We start from the raw sequence: 19079 nt of genomic DNA, 5'->3' as shown, positions 1-19079 counted from the left end.
GCCCAAGAACTAAACTCAGAGCAATGCGGACCATTTGGGAGCAAGGCCTTAAATAGCTTTCCTCATATCCAAAAACTCTTGGGAGGAATTTAAATGTTTTTTTTAACAGATAACTCTTCATCATTATAAAAATTCAGATTTCTTTGAAATGCACAAAAAACAAAGGAAATATGAACTTGTCGAAGCATTTCTCAATATATGTAAACTATTCTCAGTACAATATATCGAACCCAAATAAAGCACAATTTACAAATGGTATAAAGCAGCTCAAGAGAAACAGCTATGTTTTAAAGAGTATTGAAGAAGTATGAGAATTGCCCTTTCTTTTCTCCATTAATGTCATGTTGGCTGTTGATTTGGTTAGTCTTTAAGCATTTGTGAGAGTGTCAAAGTGTTGCAGAAGCATCATTAGGTAGCGCAGAACAAAGTGTTTTGTCGCTACAACGAACTCATTTCGGGGCTCACCTCGGCTATAGCATTTAACTTTTTGATGCCATTTTTGCGGGTACCCTAAACACACATAGATTCGGCGGAGAAAGGGTTGTGTTTTTTGGGTGGGGGGATTTGTGTAGATTTTTGGGAGACAGGAGACAGACACCAAAAACAAAAGATGGGCAACACATAAAAAATAAAAGAGTAATCGGAAAAAAACAGATACATAAATTAAATAGGAAATAAAAAAGACCCATGGAGCACGATAATAAAACACAGATACAAATACAGATGCCGAAGGCACACCCTGAGAGGGGACTCACATTCTCCAGCTGCTGTTTGACCTTGTTGATGACCTGCAGCAGCTCCTCCTTCTTGGTGCTAGTATATGACTTGGTGATGGTGGGCGGTGCCGAGACACCCCCCTTGCTGGACTCCGTATTGTGCTTGGCACTGATGCTGCGACGACCTGCAGAGAGAAATCGAATTTAAAATGAGAAATGAGAAATGGACTCCACGGGAACCGGGAGGCTTTTGCTAGACAGCGACGCTTACTGGTTGTGCCACGCTCCAGGGGCGCCGTCATTCCGGGTCCCTCGGGCAGGGCTGCATGAAGGAAGCTATTGCTGCTCTGCGGCAGATTCTCATTGCTGCCACCCAAAGTGGAGGCCAGCGAACGTTCCGCATTCTCGGCACTCGGCGTGGAGCCCTCGTCCTCGGTGTCCGATGTCCCAGTGCCCGTGCCCGTGCTGGCGGTATGGGAACTGCCATTGCCACTGGCCGTCGGCAGCTGCAGGCCGGACTTTTCAAACTTCTGTCGCCGCACCGACTTCCGCAGCTCGTCCTCGTTCATGGCCGTCACTTTGAAGTCACTTTTTTGGGGGCAAAAAAATTCATTAAGTTCGTGTTTAATTCGGAAAGAATCGATAGACTTACGTGGGTGTACTGGGCGCCAGATTATTGTAGAACATTCCATGATCGGAGCTGGTTCTTTCGCCATCGGAAATGTCCTCCACATCGCCATCGTGATCGTGGGTGTGCGGCGTATCGAAGCGCAGACCGGGCTTCCGTTTGTCGGGCAGCTGCAGCCGCTGCTGGCCGACGCCGACAGCTGCCATGGCACCATTGCTGTTGTTGGCCGTCGCCAGGGAGGAGGAGGATGACACGGAGACGGTCACGGTGCCGTTGTTGCTGCTGCCAATGAACTTGAGCTCGCCGCGGCGCGTCTCCATGCCCGAATCGATGGACGAGTCCTCGCTGAGATATGTCTGATTGTACATGATGTCCTTGGACGAGGCACTGTTGTAGTCCGACGTCTGCACATTCACACCGCTATGGCCGCCCACGGAGGAGACTGTGCCCAAGGGGCTCTCCGAATTGGAGCGCAGATCATCTGCCTCCAGCTGACTGCTACGCTGCGCCCAGCGTCCGCGCGCCCTGGGCGCCATCATTCCTAATTGCTGGCTGGGCGAGGAGCTGAGATTGCCCATCGAGGAGGCCGCATGCATGGCTGGAATGGACGACGATCCTCCCTGGGCACTGGGTGTGGGTATGGACAGGGCACCGCTATCGGAGTCGCCGCCCGTCGCCGCCTTTCGCATGGCCCACTGCGGCAGCTGTCCCACATCCGACAGCCGGTCGGCCACTGCAAATTTCGGCACCATTTGCGGCTGTTCTATTTCGCTGGTGGGCGACTCCAGCACAATGCCCTCTGGCGGGGATATGGGCGCCAGGGGACGCGGCAACGGGCCATGACCAGAACGTAGACGCTGCTGTGACATTCTGGCCTGCATGGTCACAATCATGTCATGTGGGACTTGCCAAATGAAGATGCAGCCGTCGCCGCTGGCCGAAATCAAATGCCGGCAATCGTTGGTGAACTTCAACCCCGTGACCAGCTCACTGTGACCGTACATGCGCGCCATGCACTCACTCGAGTAGTAGTCGTAGACGGCCAGGGTTTTGTCCGTGCAGGAGGTGGCCACATAGATCCCACTGGGATCGAGGCTGAGTTTAATGAGGCTGCCCTCATCCGAATGGGAGCCCTTGAAGGTCTTTGTTTGCTTGGCATTCTGGGTGCCATACACGCGGACATTGCGATCCTGGCAGGCGGTGAGGATATGTTTGGAATTCGAGTCCACCTCCATGTCGTAGAGCGTGGTCTTGCCCGAGGTATTGGTGCCCCGCATAAAGATGTTGCCCTGGAAAAAAGAATATCCACAATAAGTAATCCGATTCCAAGAGGGTATGTCTCCCACGACTCACCTGAAAGCTTCGGAACATTATGGACTTATCCGCACCACAGCTTATCATCTGGAAGTTCAGTCCAGCGCCCACAAACTTGATCGATGTGATCGAGGAGCTGTGATCGTCGAGCGTCTGCAGCAGCAGATAGTCCTGGGCCACATCGAAGACATGTATGAGACGATCGCGACTGGCACTGGCCAGCAGCTTGCGTTCGATCTTATCGTTGGAGTACTCCAGACACAGCACCTCCGACTCGTGCGCCTCGATGGTGGTCATCAGCTTGAGATTGACCAGGTTGTAGACCCGTATGTTGCCGCACCGGTCGCCGCTGGCCAGATGCCGCAGCTCGGGGCTGATCTTGATGCAGCGCACACCGTTGCGGCCGTCGTAGGAGGAGCTGCCCGTCTTGTCGGACATCGAGGCGCAGCCCTGGTCCTTGATAAACTGCAGCTCCTCGTCGCTGTAGACGATCTTCAGCAGGTCCTTGGAGTAGATGTTCTTGCGATAGATCTCATTGTTGGCACATCCGTCCAGGCCCCAGACGCGTATCGTATCGTCCGAGGAGCAGGTCACAAAGCAATCCTCCGGCAGCGTCTGCGATGGCTCTCGCTCCAGATTATATGGCACTGTCTCCACGCCCCAAATGCACGTGGAGTGATACAGGAACGAGTGCGACTTGCCCACCCGCGTGATATCGCGCAGATCCCAAATGTACAGCGAATGATCGTTGTAGACGCAGCTCACCTTCGATCGCTGCTCATCGAACACCATGGCAATGCAATCGGGAAACTTGGCCTGCTGCGGCACCGACATGATGTGATTGATCTGTATGCCCTGGGCCACATCCACGCCCAGATAATGGGTCCGGGGCAGCGTGGTCACGTACTCCAGCGTGGCCGCATTGAAGATGCGAATGATGGACTCGGCACAACCCACGAGTATGAAGTTCTCGTTGACGCAAATGCAATTGGCATTTGTGGTGCGGCACTGCACCCATTTGTCCAGCAATCGCCGCGAACTGAACTCCACCAGATGGCCCTGGCGGGTGATGGCATACGTGCTCTCCGCACAGATCCCCTTGCCGCAGGCCACGGCACAGAAATCATTGTCACGCAAATCGCCCAAAATAGCGCTGCGTCCCATCAGAGGTATGGGATCTTTGTACTGTCGAAGAGAAGAGAGAACTTTAATCACACATTCCCCCAAGGATATTTAATTTTCGATACGTACCCTGCGGGCTCCTTCCAAGTACCAATATTTGACATGACGATTGCCCACGGTGACAAAGTAGGTGCCGTCTTCGGCAAAGCAAACAGCAGCCACCTTGGAGCTAATCTTATTCGAGGCCATCTTTAGGTTGGCCCGCCAGTCGAACACGTTTACGATCATGTCGTGCTGTGAGCCAACTGAAACCAGGTACTTTCCCGTGGGCGAGAAGGCCTAAAGAGGGAAATTAATTAATCTATTAGTGAATGATCGAATGGAAATTGAATCTTTGACAAGGGAAAGGGATGATCGATATTTATTGTGGCATCCAGTATACGAAATCATATTACAACTTTCTAGAATCGCAATAAAAGTGCATTCGTACAAGATAATATTAGATTTTGTATCGGAATATTATCGATTGTAACATCGATACATGAAATATGGCACTCTTTTAAATCTTTCCAAGAATGTTGTATTTATGATCGATTTATCGGTCTAGATATTCTTATAGTCTTATCGATTGTAGACAACCTTCATCCTTTTGTTATGGACTTACCACGCAGGTGACGGCATATTTGTGATCTACAAAATCGGCAATAACACTGCCGCCGGTGCAGTGCTCCAGATTGCCATTGGGCGTCTCCAGCTCCCAGACTTTGATGGCCGGATTGATGCCACATTCGCCGGTGGCCACATACCGGCCGCAGCGTGAGAAGGCGACGGATGTGAATGCTTTGCGGGAGGTATTGACCAGATAGGCCTGTGTCTGACGTTTGGCATTGAACAGCACCACAGTGCAGCTGTAAACAAGAGAAAGAAAACGGAATATTCAATCAGCCAGAGGATTCATTGAATAGATGGGTATTTATTTTTCACAATCATTTTGGCGGTGACCCTTTAAGGACGTCCTTGACCAAGGCAGAGGGTAAATGTGGCTCACACATTTAAAATGCCCAAGGATAGCCAGGCCATGTTGGCCTTTCTGCGTTCTCTTTTGCCTGGCGAGGCGACGAGGCGAAAGAGTCGAGCCCGCCCATGTCCTGCCCTTCAACCAGTTCCTGCCTCCGTTTAACCCTCTTATGACTGTAGCTAACTGCCTGCCTGACTGCCTCCCTGCCGCACTGCCTCCCTTCCTCATTATTAAGCTGCTCTTTGGGTTTTATTTCAGCCAGTTTTATTTCTGTTGTTGCTCAACGTTAATGAGAACATAACGCCCACATCTTTCACTTGTGTATGTAGTTTTATACCCTGAGAGAAGTGGATTCCCCCAAACGTTCTGGCGTCATCATCTTCTTGGAAGAACAGATGGGCTTCTACTAAAATATTCTTGGGATTAGCTATAACTACTCGTATGTTCTGTTTTTGATTTTACCCCTACGTTTTCTCTCAATTCCCTTTTCTAGAGCATTCCTTAGTCGTTGTAGAAGCTGCCGCATTTCTCAGTCCTTAACATTTTCTATTTATTTTCCTCCAACAAATTGTGTGCTGAGAGAAACGGAAACACACAGACTGTAGGGGCCCTCAAAGTGGGAGTATATATGCAGTTTTTGTTAATGCACATAATTGGTATAATGCCTGAGCTTAATTTACTGTCATAGAAATGCGGCACCAGATAAAAAAGCAACAGCAATTGCTGCAAGAGCAGCTCAAAAGCCAAAGCAAAAAGATCACGGTATAAATCCTCTTAATTGAGTGGAACTGTTGACATTACGCATACGCCCTGGTGTAATAAGATAACTAATTGAGGGACTGTCCAGGATCCAGACTCTATTTAATCCCGATTTGCAGCTGTCATTCCCCGGACATTTCCTGCCGCATTCCCATCTGTGTATCTCCGTTTAACCAATCTGTCATTGATAATTATTATTATTACTATTTTGCATATTACGTATACGCAGCGTAATAGCCAATTGTGAGAAAATGTTCAGTGACATATGCAAATCCTCACGAGAGGGGACTCTCTGTGGAAATTGCAGTCGCATTGACATTAAATGTGTAACCAGCTGACGTTATGTCACCTCCTAGCCTGTGCTCCTATTACCCTGTGCCTCTCCCCTGCCGCTGTGTGCATGTCTCTGTCACAGAAATTTCCCGAACTGAATCTCCCCCCATCCGTATGTAAAAAGGCAGCCATGTATGACAGTCGTAGAAAGATTAAATCAACAATTTTCATTGCAGATTTGTTTGCGGTCCCAAAATCAACCTTCTGTCTGACGGAACTGGAACCGGATTTTCTTTTAAGGCCAAACGAAAGGGAAATGAGGGATCCACAGATGCGTGTGTGTGTTTCCTTAAATTTTAGGTTTTTCTTACCCCGCTGGATAGGCCAGGAGGCCGCTGACTGGTGAAACATCCAACGCCGCATTGCTGCACACAGTCAGACCCAAGACTTTTTTGAGTTTTATCTGCAAAAAGAGAGAACATGAGAAATCATTAGATATTGCATCACGTTTTTTTTCCAACTTCTTATGTGGTAAGAGATATTTGTTTTTGGTTTTTATTTTCGTTCAGACAAGGTCGCTCTGTAGATTGTGGAACATTGAACCATTCGTAATATTTGCCCAACATTCAGTTAAAAAAAACATACAACTTGTTGTGTGAATTGCAAACGCACACAATTCGCACATTTATCTTGTTGTTATTTTTTTGGGTTGTTTGCATATCGTACCCCAAAGCCTTATTCGACTTACATAAACCCCAACATTAACATGAGAAAAACGACTCCGAAAGGCCTCGGCACTCACAACAAATGTTAACATGATTTTCCAATCATATTTTTACCATAATAATCAATTGGCTTATGAATAAAATTGGGTTCACTGTTGACTTGATTTGGGGAGAAAGTTTGAGGTTGAATTAATCAAAAGGAAATCAGCCAGGCAGTGAGCAGCGCAGCCACAGCGGAAATGCAAAGAAATCTTTGATTTGATCCACTGCTAAGATTATGGGCGGTTGAAGGGATTTGTGTAAGCTCAAACCAAGCAATTTTATGGATTAACTACTTAAATTGTTCTAGTAAAAATTACTAAATTAATTAAGGGACCTCATCGTATAAATAGTATGTTTTCCTTAAACTTTTCTTGGCTTTTGTTTCTTCAAAGAAAAAATAAACTTTTACTCTGCCTTGTTTTACCCCAACTATTCGCCGACTACCATATAATTTTGCACGCTTCTAAGTTGGGAAACGTAAAGCCCCACTAATGATTTCATTCATTAAAAACAAAACAACCATTGCTCTTTGTATTTTGCTCGTATTTATGTTCATAAATGCCGCCAGGCGAACAGCAGAGCAGCTGTTACGCCTCACTTGAGAGCCTCACCTTGATCTTGCCCAAGCGTTTAAGTTATGGGTTATTAAAAAACAGAGAAAATAGGCACGAAATAGCCATAACAATTAAGGGGCGTACAGAGTGCTATAGAACACAACGGAACGGCAACGGCGACCGAACAGGTTGGGCTTTTTTGAAAAGGAAGTACAAGAGTCAGGTTGAAGTACTCTGTGCCACTGACTACCGCATTCATTGAATGTATAGAAAATACTTATAGAGAGACATTGATTCGTACACCCAATTGAGTGGGCGATCTCACTTGGTTTCAAGGCACTCCATAAAAAACAAAACACTTCCATCAATGCGGGCGCATTTGCACAGAGAGCATCCGAAAGATACTTGAACGATCTGCGTCGCAGAACAGAACCCCAGATACAAACTAACGAATACATTCAGGCTGAGATCATCTCGACTGAGAGAGGGATAGAGAGAGATACTACGAGAATCGGTTTTATTGTGGCTTGTTTCACTTAAGCAAATAACATCAACACCAACGCATACGCAGCCTTTAAAATCTATATCTTAATGCATAAGGTCGATCTATCCCAACCGGTTTTTCACTTCTCTCTTTCTCTCTCTCTCTCTCTGAGTATTCCTCAGTATTTGTATCTCTCTCTCATTCGAATATTTGCATTTTTAATGACAATAATATGCCGTGAAATTGTAAACAAATTTCTGATCATGACTAAAATACGGCAACAATGAACACAAATCTGCTAACCGTGCCTGAATAATGATTATGATAAAAGCTGCGAATTTTATGCTACCCCCAGAAATCATGACCAAGTGGCATCGATTTCATTTAAGTGGCAGAAAGAGAGGTGATCGAGAGGGAGAGTGCCAGAGGCAGATTTCAAAATAGAGATGTAAAAACAATTACGGGGCGTATGCGCAACGAAATCCCTGAGCTATGATTGCAACGGCAAGGCAGGCGTCGCGACGGGGGCGTAATTTGTTTTCGAAGCAATAATTAAGCAAATCAGATGCCGCCACTGGGAATTTCTTGGGATTTCAACAGATTGGAATTCTTCTTTTAATTCATTCACCATTTTTTTTGTATTAGTTATTTGATCTGATTATTTTATTATTATTATTATTATTATTTATTATTTAATTTTATTGGACTATTTATTTTATCTATTTAATCATAAGAGTATTTTTATTAAAACCTTCATCTTTCTTAATCTTTAATTGAGTGAATTTAATCTATTTCCATTTGATTTGATTTCTTAATTTATTGACATTAAAATTACTGTAAAGTTGTTTATACTTGACTTTTTATGGTTGTCCATTTAAACCCTGTATTTATCGTTTTTTCTCTTTTCTATCATATTGTTAATTTGTTCCTTAATTACTCGTAAATGAATGACTGATTAATTTATGTTAAATTTCGCAGTTGAAAATAATTCTTTTAATACGAATAGCATTTTGGGTCGAGGGATATATGTTTATTAGAATATTGACTTATATTTGGAATTATATATTTTTTTACGATTACGATTTTTTTAACTGAAATCTTTCTTAAATTTAAGTGTCTGTCTTTTTCTTGTTCACTTTTTTATTAAAATTTTTTTATTTTTTTTATTTTTTGTTATTCCTTAAAAATCCCTTGTCCATTAATTAACGATAAAAATCAATCAAAATCCTTGCCACTCCCTCTGTTGGTTTACCCTAATCTATTTTCTATATATCCACCACAAACAGATGCCGCCAGAGCACCATAGAATTTTAAAAATCATTAATTTTACACATTTTTACTTTGGATTTTTTTGGAAACGGAAGTCAACACACGCCATCCATCAAAGCCGAATTTGGGTGTTGCCAAAAAGAACGGCTACGGCTCACAGACAAAAAAAACATTCAGCAAACATTCTTTTGTTACAAATTTGGTCTAGTAGCGAAATTTATTGTGAGCAGCCGAGAGCTGAAATTTCCATTTTGTGTGACAGATGCGGCAGTTGAATGGTAATTAATTATTATTTAATGTTGGCTTGTTTCGGATTCGGACTCGGACTCGGTTTCGGGGCTTGGGGATCGAGATCCGATGGAGTGACGAAATCATGGCCATGACAGCAAAGCAGCAAAACAGCAGAAATTGGTCAAGAAGCACAGTAAACTGTGGGCCAAAGCATAACACTTTTCGGTCAAGTGGCTTTTGGCCCAATGCCCGGACTGTGTTAATGAAATGGCCAGTGGTGTCTGTGTCTGTGATGTATGATAATCATGAAGTTTGTGGTGCTGCTGTTTATTGATTTGACCAAGTTCAATGCACGCAGCAGTTGCAGCCGAGTGCTGGCCAAATTCTATAGCTGCCCACATGGGATCGTACTGGGATTATGGCTGACTCTGCTGCCCACAACATCTGCTGGCAGAAAGGCCACAAAATAAGCTGAAATATTTGCCACGGACAGGTGTCAACCGAGAATCCAGCAGTCACGCAATGAAAAGTCAACAAAAAACAAACCCCCACGAGAGAGAGACCATCAAAAAAGATTTATTTATGCAAATGGATTCTCCCTCCAGTGAGAACCAAACTTGACTGCAAAATGAGGAAGTTTTCAGCCGAAATTGGGTTGCCTTTTTGGCTGGGCTGTAATTGCAGCAGACTTCCAGTTAAAATACATTAATATTTATAATAAAAACCATGTTCAGTAATAATTATATTTACACATGGCATGCCGCAAATTGTTGGCTCGGTTACACTCCAGCAGCCAAAAAACCATCTACCAAGCAAGCGGTGGCGCCTCCATCAAGTCCAAGTCTTGGCCGCAGATTAAGCCGCAAAAACAAAAGCCTGGCTAATTGCCTACCCGGTTTCAATCGATAAAAGAGCAGGCGCCGGAGCAGGAAAAGATTTTCATTCTTGAATAACTAATCCATGAATTATTGAAATGCTGATAAGTCCGCGCCAAAGAGTAGCTTCTTCGGATAAAATGAATATAAATTGCAATTATGCTAACTCCATCAAATGTTGGCATAACTTAAAGTTTGATTTGTGGCTTGGATTTCTTTTCTTAGAAGCCTTCAAACCTGAAATACATTCTTAGGCATACATTTTTGTATTTCTGTATTTTTATGGCACACTATTTTTAGCTAATTACAAAAATAAGCTCAAATCTAAGTCAATTTGTTTTTGTATACAATTCTTATTTTCAATTTTTTTGTGTTGGCCACGCTTAGAGCATTTCCAATAGGCTTTCATCGGCTTATTCGCTCCCCCTCGTACATGGCCCTCATAGCAAAGCAAACGAAAAATAGTACAAAAAAGACCTACATACAAATAGAAGCTCAATAGGCGAGGTACCTGCACATATACATTTGTATCTACAATGCTATTACGTGAGCAAAATGTTTATGACTATGAAAACAAGAGCCAAAACCATAGCCAAAGCCAAGACAAACGAATTATAGATGGAACTTTGGTTTCCTTTTGAGCTTTAAGACTCTGCCGATAGATTGAGATTCCTTACAGATTTCTGTAGCTGCTGATATTGAGATTCCTTAGAGTTTCACAAAAGCCACCGATATTGAGATTCCTTCAAGCTTTTAGAAGCTGCCGCCAGCAGCCGAGACTCGTAATTGCCTATAATTACCAGAGGCAGGCACAAAACAATTTAAGATCCGAACAAAAGCAGATAGAATATCTACAGGCCAGAGCGGGAGTAGAAAACCACAAAAATCCATTACGAATGCGGAGACAAAACTTGTGTGCCACATGAATCATGCGGCGGCGGCGGCGACGGCGGCGGCCAAGACCAAGTCCACACAGCCCCCATGTGGGCCGCAACAATGTTTTAATGGCAGATACAGATACATCTAACTGTAGCTCTGGCTATATCTAAACGGATGTTGCTTTGGCAAATATGCAAAAGCGGGAAAAAGAAAGAGAAAAGCCCAGGCAGACAGACAACAGAACTTGCTTTCAAATGAAAGTTGTCTCCAGCCGACAGTCCGATTTCATTCCATCTACTACATATACTCGAACTCGTACTCGTACTGGTATCCGTATGTGGAACGACCTTTACCTCATAGGCTGCCACATCCTCTTTGCCGTAGATGGCAACTGGCGACGAGTTTCGTGGGGCAAACATTTCTCAATCCCTTTCTGAACGGCAGCAGGCAAAAACATTCCTTGCACAAAAAATATTCACTTATTTTTTTTGGTTAATTGTAAAACTTTAACTTCTTTTTTATGGCACATTTGAGACAGACGCCCACCAAAAAACGGTTGTTGTTTTTGTTTTATTTTTGGTTTCTGTTTTTTTTTTTTGTATATAAATTCGTAATGTTTTTTGGGGGCGTTTCGTATAATTAATAATACACTTGAAATAATACTTTATTTTTCGATTTTTCTGCTATATTTCCTCTATATATTTCTGAGTTTAAGGTTTTTTTGTGTTTTGTTCGTTGCGTTTTCGGGTGACTAGTCTTTTATAACATTTGGTTTTTATTTTCTTCTTTTTTTTATTGCGACTTTTTCAAGGTCGTGTTGGGTGTTCTCTTCGGTCTCGCTCTTGGAATTCGGTTCGTTGTATCTTTCAGTGCCGTTTCATTCGTTGCGGTATCTTGTATCTTTTGCTTATTTTTCCACTATTTTCTCTATCACTTATTTCATCTTTTGCCACTACTTTTTCTATAATTTATTTAATCTTTTTCCACTTCTTTTTCTATAATTTATTTCTTCTTTTATGAATCTCTCATAAAAATATTCGTTGCACGTTTTTGCTGCGGGCTTTTGCTAATTTCTTTTTTACAACAACAAATAAAGCATAGCTTAAATAATTATTCAAAAAATATTTCTTGTCGTTTTATTGCGGTTATTATCGTCGTGTGTTGTGTGTTTGCGATTTGTGTTGTGTTGTGTTTTGTCAGCCGTTGTCGCGTATCGTTTTTTAGCGCGGCTCAAATGAAACTGCCGCGATTCCAACAGGCGGCCAAGGCACACGACGCGTTTGTTGTCGTAGACACATATCGATATTGAGTTAACAGAGAGCTTGAGACGACAAGACAGAGAGACAAGACAAAAGAGCGCAGACACAGACTGGGGACTGTCGACTGGGCAGCCGGATTGAGTTTTTGAGAGACACACACACACACACGCACACAAACACACAACAGATTTGGTAGCACGCACACGTATCTCTTAGATACTCAATCTTCAAACTCAGTTCGCGCTGGCTTGTCTCAGCGGTCGCGCTCATTAATTTGCATATTTCGTTAAGAAAACCAAAACAAGAACGAATGCTACAGACATTCATGAGACTATGGGATACCCAGTGAACAGATTAATTGAGCGAGAAGATTCTTTAAGAGAGAATATTCTCTGAGAGTAAAGATTTTGTAAACATTAGATCAATATCTTAAGAGCTGTGGATGCTATGAACATTTAAACGATTGTCGCTGAATCAGAGATGTAAGAACATTCAGAGTATTCCCTGACGATCTTTGAGTTTACAGTTTTACTTATCTGTTTATTCTTTTCCCCACAAAACCGAATACACCCTTCTCTTCTGCGATTACCAGGTACCCCCACCTAAAAACACGTTTGGATAACAGTCCAAAAAAAGGCGATCGGATCGTTGATTCTAACACGCGATTCTCGACACAAAAATCGAACACAAAGTGTACTTCAAATCAATGCAACTTCAAGAGGGGCCCAAGGAGGGGGACAGATCCAGAGCGTATTCGATTTAGTGACTCTCGTAATTAATCAAATGTCACTAGTGGTTCTGTCACCCACGATTCGCTTTAATTAGTTAATAATCTGCATATATGAATAATCAATAGTGGAAAGTTATCAATACAGATCGGTCCATTGTAGTGTTGTCTGTCTGTCTGCACTGCCCACCGAATGCAATAAATTCTCGGGCAAACAGATCCATATTCCACACTGAAGGAATTGTAGGCGTACACGTTCCCTCCAAATGGCGTATGCCGTATGTTGTAAAATGAAATTAGGCAAATCAACAGCAGCAGCAGCAGATACTCGTACTTCGGGTCAGCCAAGTGGAACACAATTTAGTGGCCATGCGGATAGATAGATAGACAGATAGATGGCTTTTCCGTGGGTCCGCCAGAGCCCGTTCCAGATGTAGTCGTGGCTATGGCTAAATAAAGCCATAGAATTATACGAGATTGTTGCAGAGAATATATTTATGTATATGGAGAATATCTGACCAATCGTTTATGACTTATGGCTGTGCTTCATTTGGGTCTGCGTCGGAGTGCTTTTCTGCGGGTTTACACGTTTGGGAATATCATGTAATAAATTATTGCGAATTTGGGAGATTGGAACTGCCAACTTGCTCAGCAAAAGTCAAGTTTTTTGAATCAAATATATAACAAATGAATGCAATCAGTAAAAGGGGAATATATTTGATATTTAAACCAGAAATGTGGCATGTCCACGTAAAACTAGCATTACGACAAGATTTTTTTAAGAATGAAGCCTTTTCTTAGAGTATTTCAGGCTCTTTCCACTTTTTGAGTCATAAATCTAGGCTGCGATGTCTTTCCACATCCCATAGTCATAATTTTCCGACACATTTCCCCACAGCCAAAACTTAACCACAAGTTAAACCCATTTTGACCCCCCATCCCTAGGCATGCCCCACCATAAATTGCGCTTTCATTTCAAGATCTCAAGATCGTGATAGTGTCAGCACGCATAAACTTGACGCTTTAGGCCTTTCGTTCAAGTGCAATCATAAGCCCAACTATTGCACAAAGGCCAATCAAAAAGGTAGCTACCTTTCCATAAACAACTCGCCGCCACACACAGCCCCACACACAACAGGCAGCACACAACACACAGCAGACAACACACACAAAACACTCGACAAACAACTAGACAACAGCAGAAACGACAGAAAAGAAAATCAATTTGCATAACACAAATCAAGTGAAATAATCAGGCATCACAGAAAGAAAGAAAGAGAGAAAGAGAGAGAGAGAGAGAGGGGGACAGAGAGACCGAGCCCCAGCCCCGAGACCAAATCCGAGCGCTCGAACGCATTGCACCGACAGATTGACAAACAAAGCAAAAGCAAACACATGGGGAAACGAGAGAAGGAAATAGAAGACGAAGATTAAGATACGCTATAAACGATCTATACTCTGAAAGATATATAGAGAGTGATCAGATTTTGATGAACTTTTTGAACATATCTGAAAGTCTAAGGGCAGATGGAAGATATAGTGGCATGATTGGCATCATAAAAGACAGATATACTTAAGCCTAATCGTTCTCCTAAGAAAAAATCGATAAATCACATTCTTATAGACAATCCATCTTCAAAGCATAGAAGTTCTTCCACTCTACTCTTTGATATACTACCACAATTGTTCCTAAGAGAACATATTCCAGATAACATAAACGGTGGATCAATGGATCATCTGATTATAATGTAATGATGCGATCCTTGCTCAAAGACTTGTTTTCTAATAATTCCCTAAAAACCACAATACCCTCTGGGAGGATAGGGTATAAAAATAGCATAGTTGACATACACCTCTTCTCCTCTGTCACCTTACGGCGGCACACCCCCTGCTGTCATCCATCGTACCCCCCCACCGAACCATTCAATGGGGATCCCAAATTGTGCAGCCAATTTCTTTATCTTGTGCCATGGCCAAAAGAAATGCCTCTCGCTCTTCCAGTCGCAGTCTTCGCTGCAGTTGCCTCTTGTTTATGGGGGAAAGTTACCAGCGACTTGCTCTGACAGATGCTAGGCAGATAGATACATAGATTGGAGCTGGGGCTGGGGCTGGGGCTGGGGCTCGGGTTGGGGTTCGGATCCGGGGGATCTGTGGGTACCGCCTGCATTCGCCGCATATTCAAATGAATGCAGACGCTGCCTGTTGCTGCTGCTGCTGCTGGTTGTGCCACTTGGCTGCCTTTTTCCTTTGATTTGCGCCGTGAAAAATTGCTGGACTGAATGACGTCTGGGTACTGGGGTACTGGAAGACTGGTAGGCTATCCATCGTCAATAGGGGCTACCATTGTATACCCCCTATATAAAGCTATTTATCGCCATTACCATTGCCTTCCCACCTTCTTGCAATTTGTAATTAAAATACTTTTTGCCTCATTGTCATTTTTGGATTGCATTTACGTTATTGCTGCCTCCTGCCCCTGCCCCTGCCTCCTGCCGCTGCCGCTGCTGTTGCAATTGTACAATTTTCAAATAAGTTTCTGTAATGCAAATTGCAAATCGAATTACTTTTGTTCGTGGCTGTCCAATGATGGTGCGGATCTGATATTGTGATCTGTGCTTTTGTTCGCAAAAGATCTCCGTGTGGGCATTATAATTAATAATTATTATTTATGATTTATTTTGTGTAATGCTCTGGGCGTTGCAGATTAGATACCGAGTTTCGGGCAACTGTGGGGCTGGCATTTGTGGGGCGGTTGCAACAAGGCAGGTTGTTGTCGAGTGGGGCAGCCTTTGGGAGAATAGATTGCAATCTAGTATTTAGCTCTTAGCTTGTTCAAGATTTGGATAGGTCAGTCTCTTGAAGGTCTTATTTGCCTGATGGTGTGACCTTTTCGTAAACTGAATTCTTTGAAAATGTATCTTACATTGAGCATCTATCTATTGCAAAGTAGTGACGATAAGTACGTACTTCTAAGTCTTCAGTTTAGGAACTGTGCATAAGATTCAGCACTGTTTTCAGCTATCTATGGTATGTATCTATCTCTCTAGGGCACGTCCAGAGAATTTCAGAAACAACATACATGTAGTGTGCACGACGAAACACTTTAAAGCTCCTCGCCGAGTTCGCTCTATGGTTGGACTGCTCTGTATCTATGTATCAGTTGTTCTGAGGTATCTTTAATCTATAAAAATAATAATAATAATAATATATACTGTAGCTCCAAAACAACAATGAAATAAGTCCTTCATGATTTGTTATTTGTGATATTTAATTCTTTAAAGAATACCACCAATTCTTCCACGAATTTAATCGATTCTCCTGCATTAATGCATCCCTCCATCAATCCGATTCCGTCAATCAAACGACCACCGACCAGCTTTAATCTGAGCTCAAACCAAAAACACTCAACATTTCAATCGCCCGTGTCAATCAATCCACCACGTCACTCATTCACTCACTCAATACTGATGTGGCGCATGCGCAGGTTGGTCAATCCATCAATATATTGGCGAACGAATTAAAAAAGCTCTCTCTCTCTGTGGGGCGATGAGGTAAGCAAGTCTCCACGATCTGCGATCTTCGGATCCAATCATTTACAAACGACTGAAACGTTGCCGACAATTTTGATTAATTGCATAAATATCTATGAATCTTACAGATGCAATTTAATGTGTTACAGCAAATAACAGGTTTCCAGCCAGTCGCTAGTCGCCAGTCGCTGCGCCTGGCCATCAATTAATACGAAATCAATAAACCCATTCAAAGAGCGAGAAAAAAAAGAGCTAAAACTAAGACTTAAATTACACTTTAATGTGGAGATGGGATGTGGTTATGTGGGGTGTCTGTCGGGTGGGAAAACCCCCTTCCGTTGATAGTAAAATATGAAACATAATTCAATAATAAAGCGTTGCAATTTACTCTCTCGACTCTCGGCCAACTCTTGAACTACGTGACAAGCGTGATGGCCCTCGGCCGCGGTACGAAAATCTGGGAAAATCTGCCCATAAATTCACAAGCGAAAAAGCGAACCCCACCGAATGGAAAGTAGGAAGAAAATGCATTTTCCAGAGTGCCAGGAGGCCTGCTCTCGAGTGTCAAAGTTGATGAAAGATGCTGGCTGTCCCCGGGCTGGACCGGGGAGTGCTCTTTGTGCAGCTTCAATCTCTACTAGTCTGGGTCTAGGCTCTAGCTGTGGCTTTAGTTGATTTGAAAGTTTAATCATGCATTTGTGTTAGTTAAGAGACTTATTTTTTGGGGGTCTTTTGTTGGTTATTTTATTGGTGGCACGTAGTGCACTCTGTAATGGCCCCGCAATTTGTCTAATGATTGCTATTTGTGCAGAGAGTCAAGCGCTGGAGAGAGGTTTTCTTTTGGTTTTTCGGCCGATTATAAGTGTTAATTATATGGCTTAAACTTCCGAGTGTCGGCTTTTAAAATGGTTTTCGGTGTAAGCTTCATTTAATTGACAGACAAATCGCGGGGTTTTGCTTGATTTGGTTAATGTTTTTAGTTTTGTTGTTTTTTTTCGGGTTGTAAATTGAAAATGATTTGTAGCTGCTTTCGGTTGGCACTAATGCCGTAATGTGTGGGCTTTAGTGAGTGATTACTGTGGGAAGACCTCTCGGTCGTTAGCTACGCTAAGAGCTCTTAATGTTGCAGTCCATTGCGCTTTAATGTCCTATCACTCCGACAAAACTTCGATAGTAATAAGAATAAGTAATATTAAAATCAAAAATTAAGTTTTTAAACACAAAAATAGTTGACTTATTAACTTTGAACAATTTCCTCTCCCTGAGCATACATTTTCTAAGTGCAAATACTACAATTCCAGGACCTATTGCTTTGGTTTCTGGAAAGGTTTTATAAAAATCGATTGCCCAATTCATATTTCTTCATTACATATAAAGAAAATCTACAAAAAATCCCCATAAAATCTCTTCCTTTCCTTCATTTATCTCATTACAGCTCCATCTCCATCTTTATCGGGATCTTTAACCCTCATCATTATCGCACTTCATTTGTGGTCGCCGTTGTTTTGCATATCAATTACCCTTCTCCCCCTACCCTCTCTCGTGATGGCCCCATTCAAGATATTGATTACATAATGCCCAGATCCAAAAAGAGAGAGAGAGGGGAAGGGAGAGAGCTAAATATCAATTTCGTGTGGTCACAAAATGCATTTAAAGATTTAATTATATGGAGAGTGGAGCATTTTATATTTCCATTTTCATTTTTATGTACTGCTAAATGCTGCAGAGGAGTGGAACGCGTTGTGCGGGGCACTCTTGTGGCAACCACTCGAAAAGAAAAAAAATGCGTTTCAAATCGTACCGATGGGATACGCCCACAGCAGACGAGCACCGACACTGGTGGCCGATAGTCGCGGGGGAAATCGGGTGGGGGAGACAGACACACCATACGCTGCAGTTCCATATGTTGTTCCACACACAAAAAAACACAGCAAAATGGTTAAATCTCAGCAGCAGCAGCAGACAGAAACAGCAGTTGCAACGCACTTAGCCAAATTGCTACAGTTTGACAACCACCAACAGCAGCAGCAAATAACAACAAGAAATCTAAAATATATCATCGAAGACGAAGCAGAAGATACTCTTGCAGATGCATAATTTTTGCCTTTTAAGACTTACGGTAGAATTATTAGAATATACATTAAACTGAGGGTTTCTTGAAATTATCTACATTAATATAAAAGTCTTTCTTTTGATTTTTAACCCATCTTTTCTATGTTAGCTATTAGATACAATTTTTTAAATTTAATCAAATTTCGGAGACTATTTTTCATTGACTTATTTAACATATTTCTTTTTTATATATCCCCATCTATATATTTTCTATTATCTATCTATTTACCTCCTTTAATACTTGAAAAGTCTCCGAAATTCCCTCATCTCATAAAAGCTCATAATACCCCCTCTAGAAAGAGTATTTAAAAAAAAACACCGGAGTACACCCAAGCGCAAAAGAAGTGTTGGCTCTAATAACAAGTGTCAGTCGTCTGTCTGTCTGTCAGTGACTGCCAGCCCCCAAAATCTGCCCACAGTTTGCTTTGCTTTGCTTTACATTGGTTTCAATTTTTCATGTTTTTTTTCTTGTTTTCGAATGCAGTTTTCCTTCTTTTTTTCTGTGTTGTGGTGATAAATTTTAAGTACTTAATTTTGTGGTATTAAAATGTTTCTTGAGACA

At 42.6% G+C, this 19079-nt stretch overlaps 1 protein-coding gene across 11 annotated transcripts in view; it reads right to left on the bottom strand.

Annotated features, from left to right (window-relative positions):
- Positions 1-19079, bottom strand: part of LOC108162769 (mitogen-activated protein kinase-binding protein 1) — an 84008-nt gene that overhangs the window by 6835 nt on the left and 58094 nt on the right. For 4 of the 11 annotated variants that reach the window (XM_033394086.1, XM_017297664.2, XM_017297663.2 and 1 more), the window contains 8 exons: positions 6202-6293; positions 4445-4688; positions 3910-4119; positions 2698-3843; positions 1369-2633; positions 988-1304; positions 756-901; positions 466-510 (listed from right to left, as the gene is read on the bottom strand). In XM_033394086.1, coding sequence (XP_033249977.1) covers positions 466-510; positions 756-901; positions 988-1304; positions 1369-2633; positions 2698-3843; positions 3910-4119; positions 4445-4688; positions 6202-6293 — 3465 coding nt within the window. Of the gene's footprint in view, positions 1-465; positions 511-755; positions 902-987; positions 1305-1368; positions 2634-2697; positions 3844-3909; positions 4120-4444; positions 4689-6201; positions 6294-11242; positions 12181-19079 lie in introns of those variants that run through there. The other 7 variants (XM_033394088.1, XM_017297661.2, XM_033394085.1 and 4 more) reach the window with 4 other exon arrangements.

The sequence above is a fragment of the Drosophila miranda genome, chromosome 4, assembly GCF_003369915.1.
Source record: "Drosophila miranda strain MSH22 chromosome 4, D.miranda_PacBio2.1, whole genome shotgun sequence".
In the NCBI taxonomy this organism is placed as follows: Eukaryota; Metazoa; Arthropoda; class Insecta; order Diptera; family Drosophilidae; genus Drosophila; species Drosophila miranda.
The sequence above is the reverse complement of the archived record's forward strand: the minus strand, read 5'-3'. Positions and strand labels throughout refer to the sequence as shown.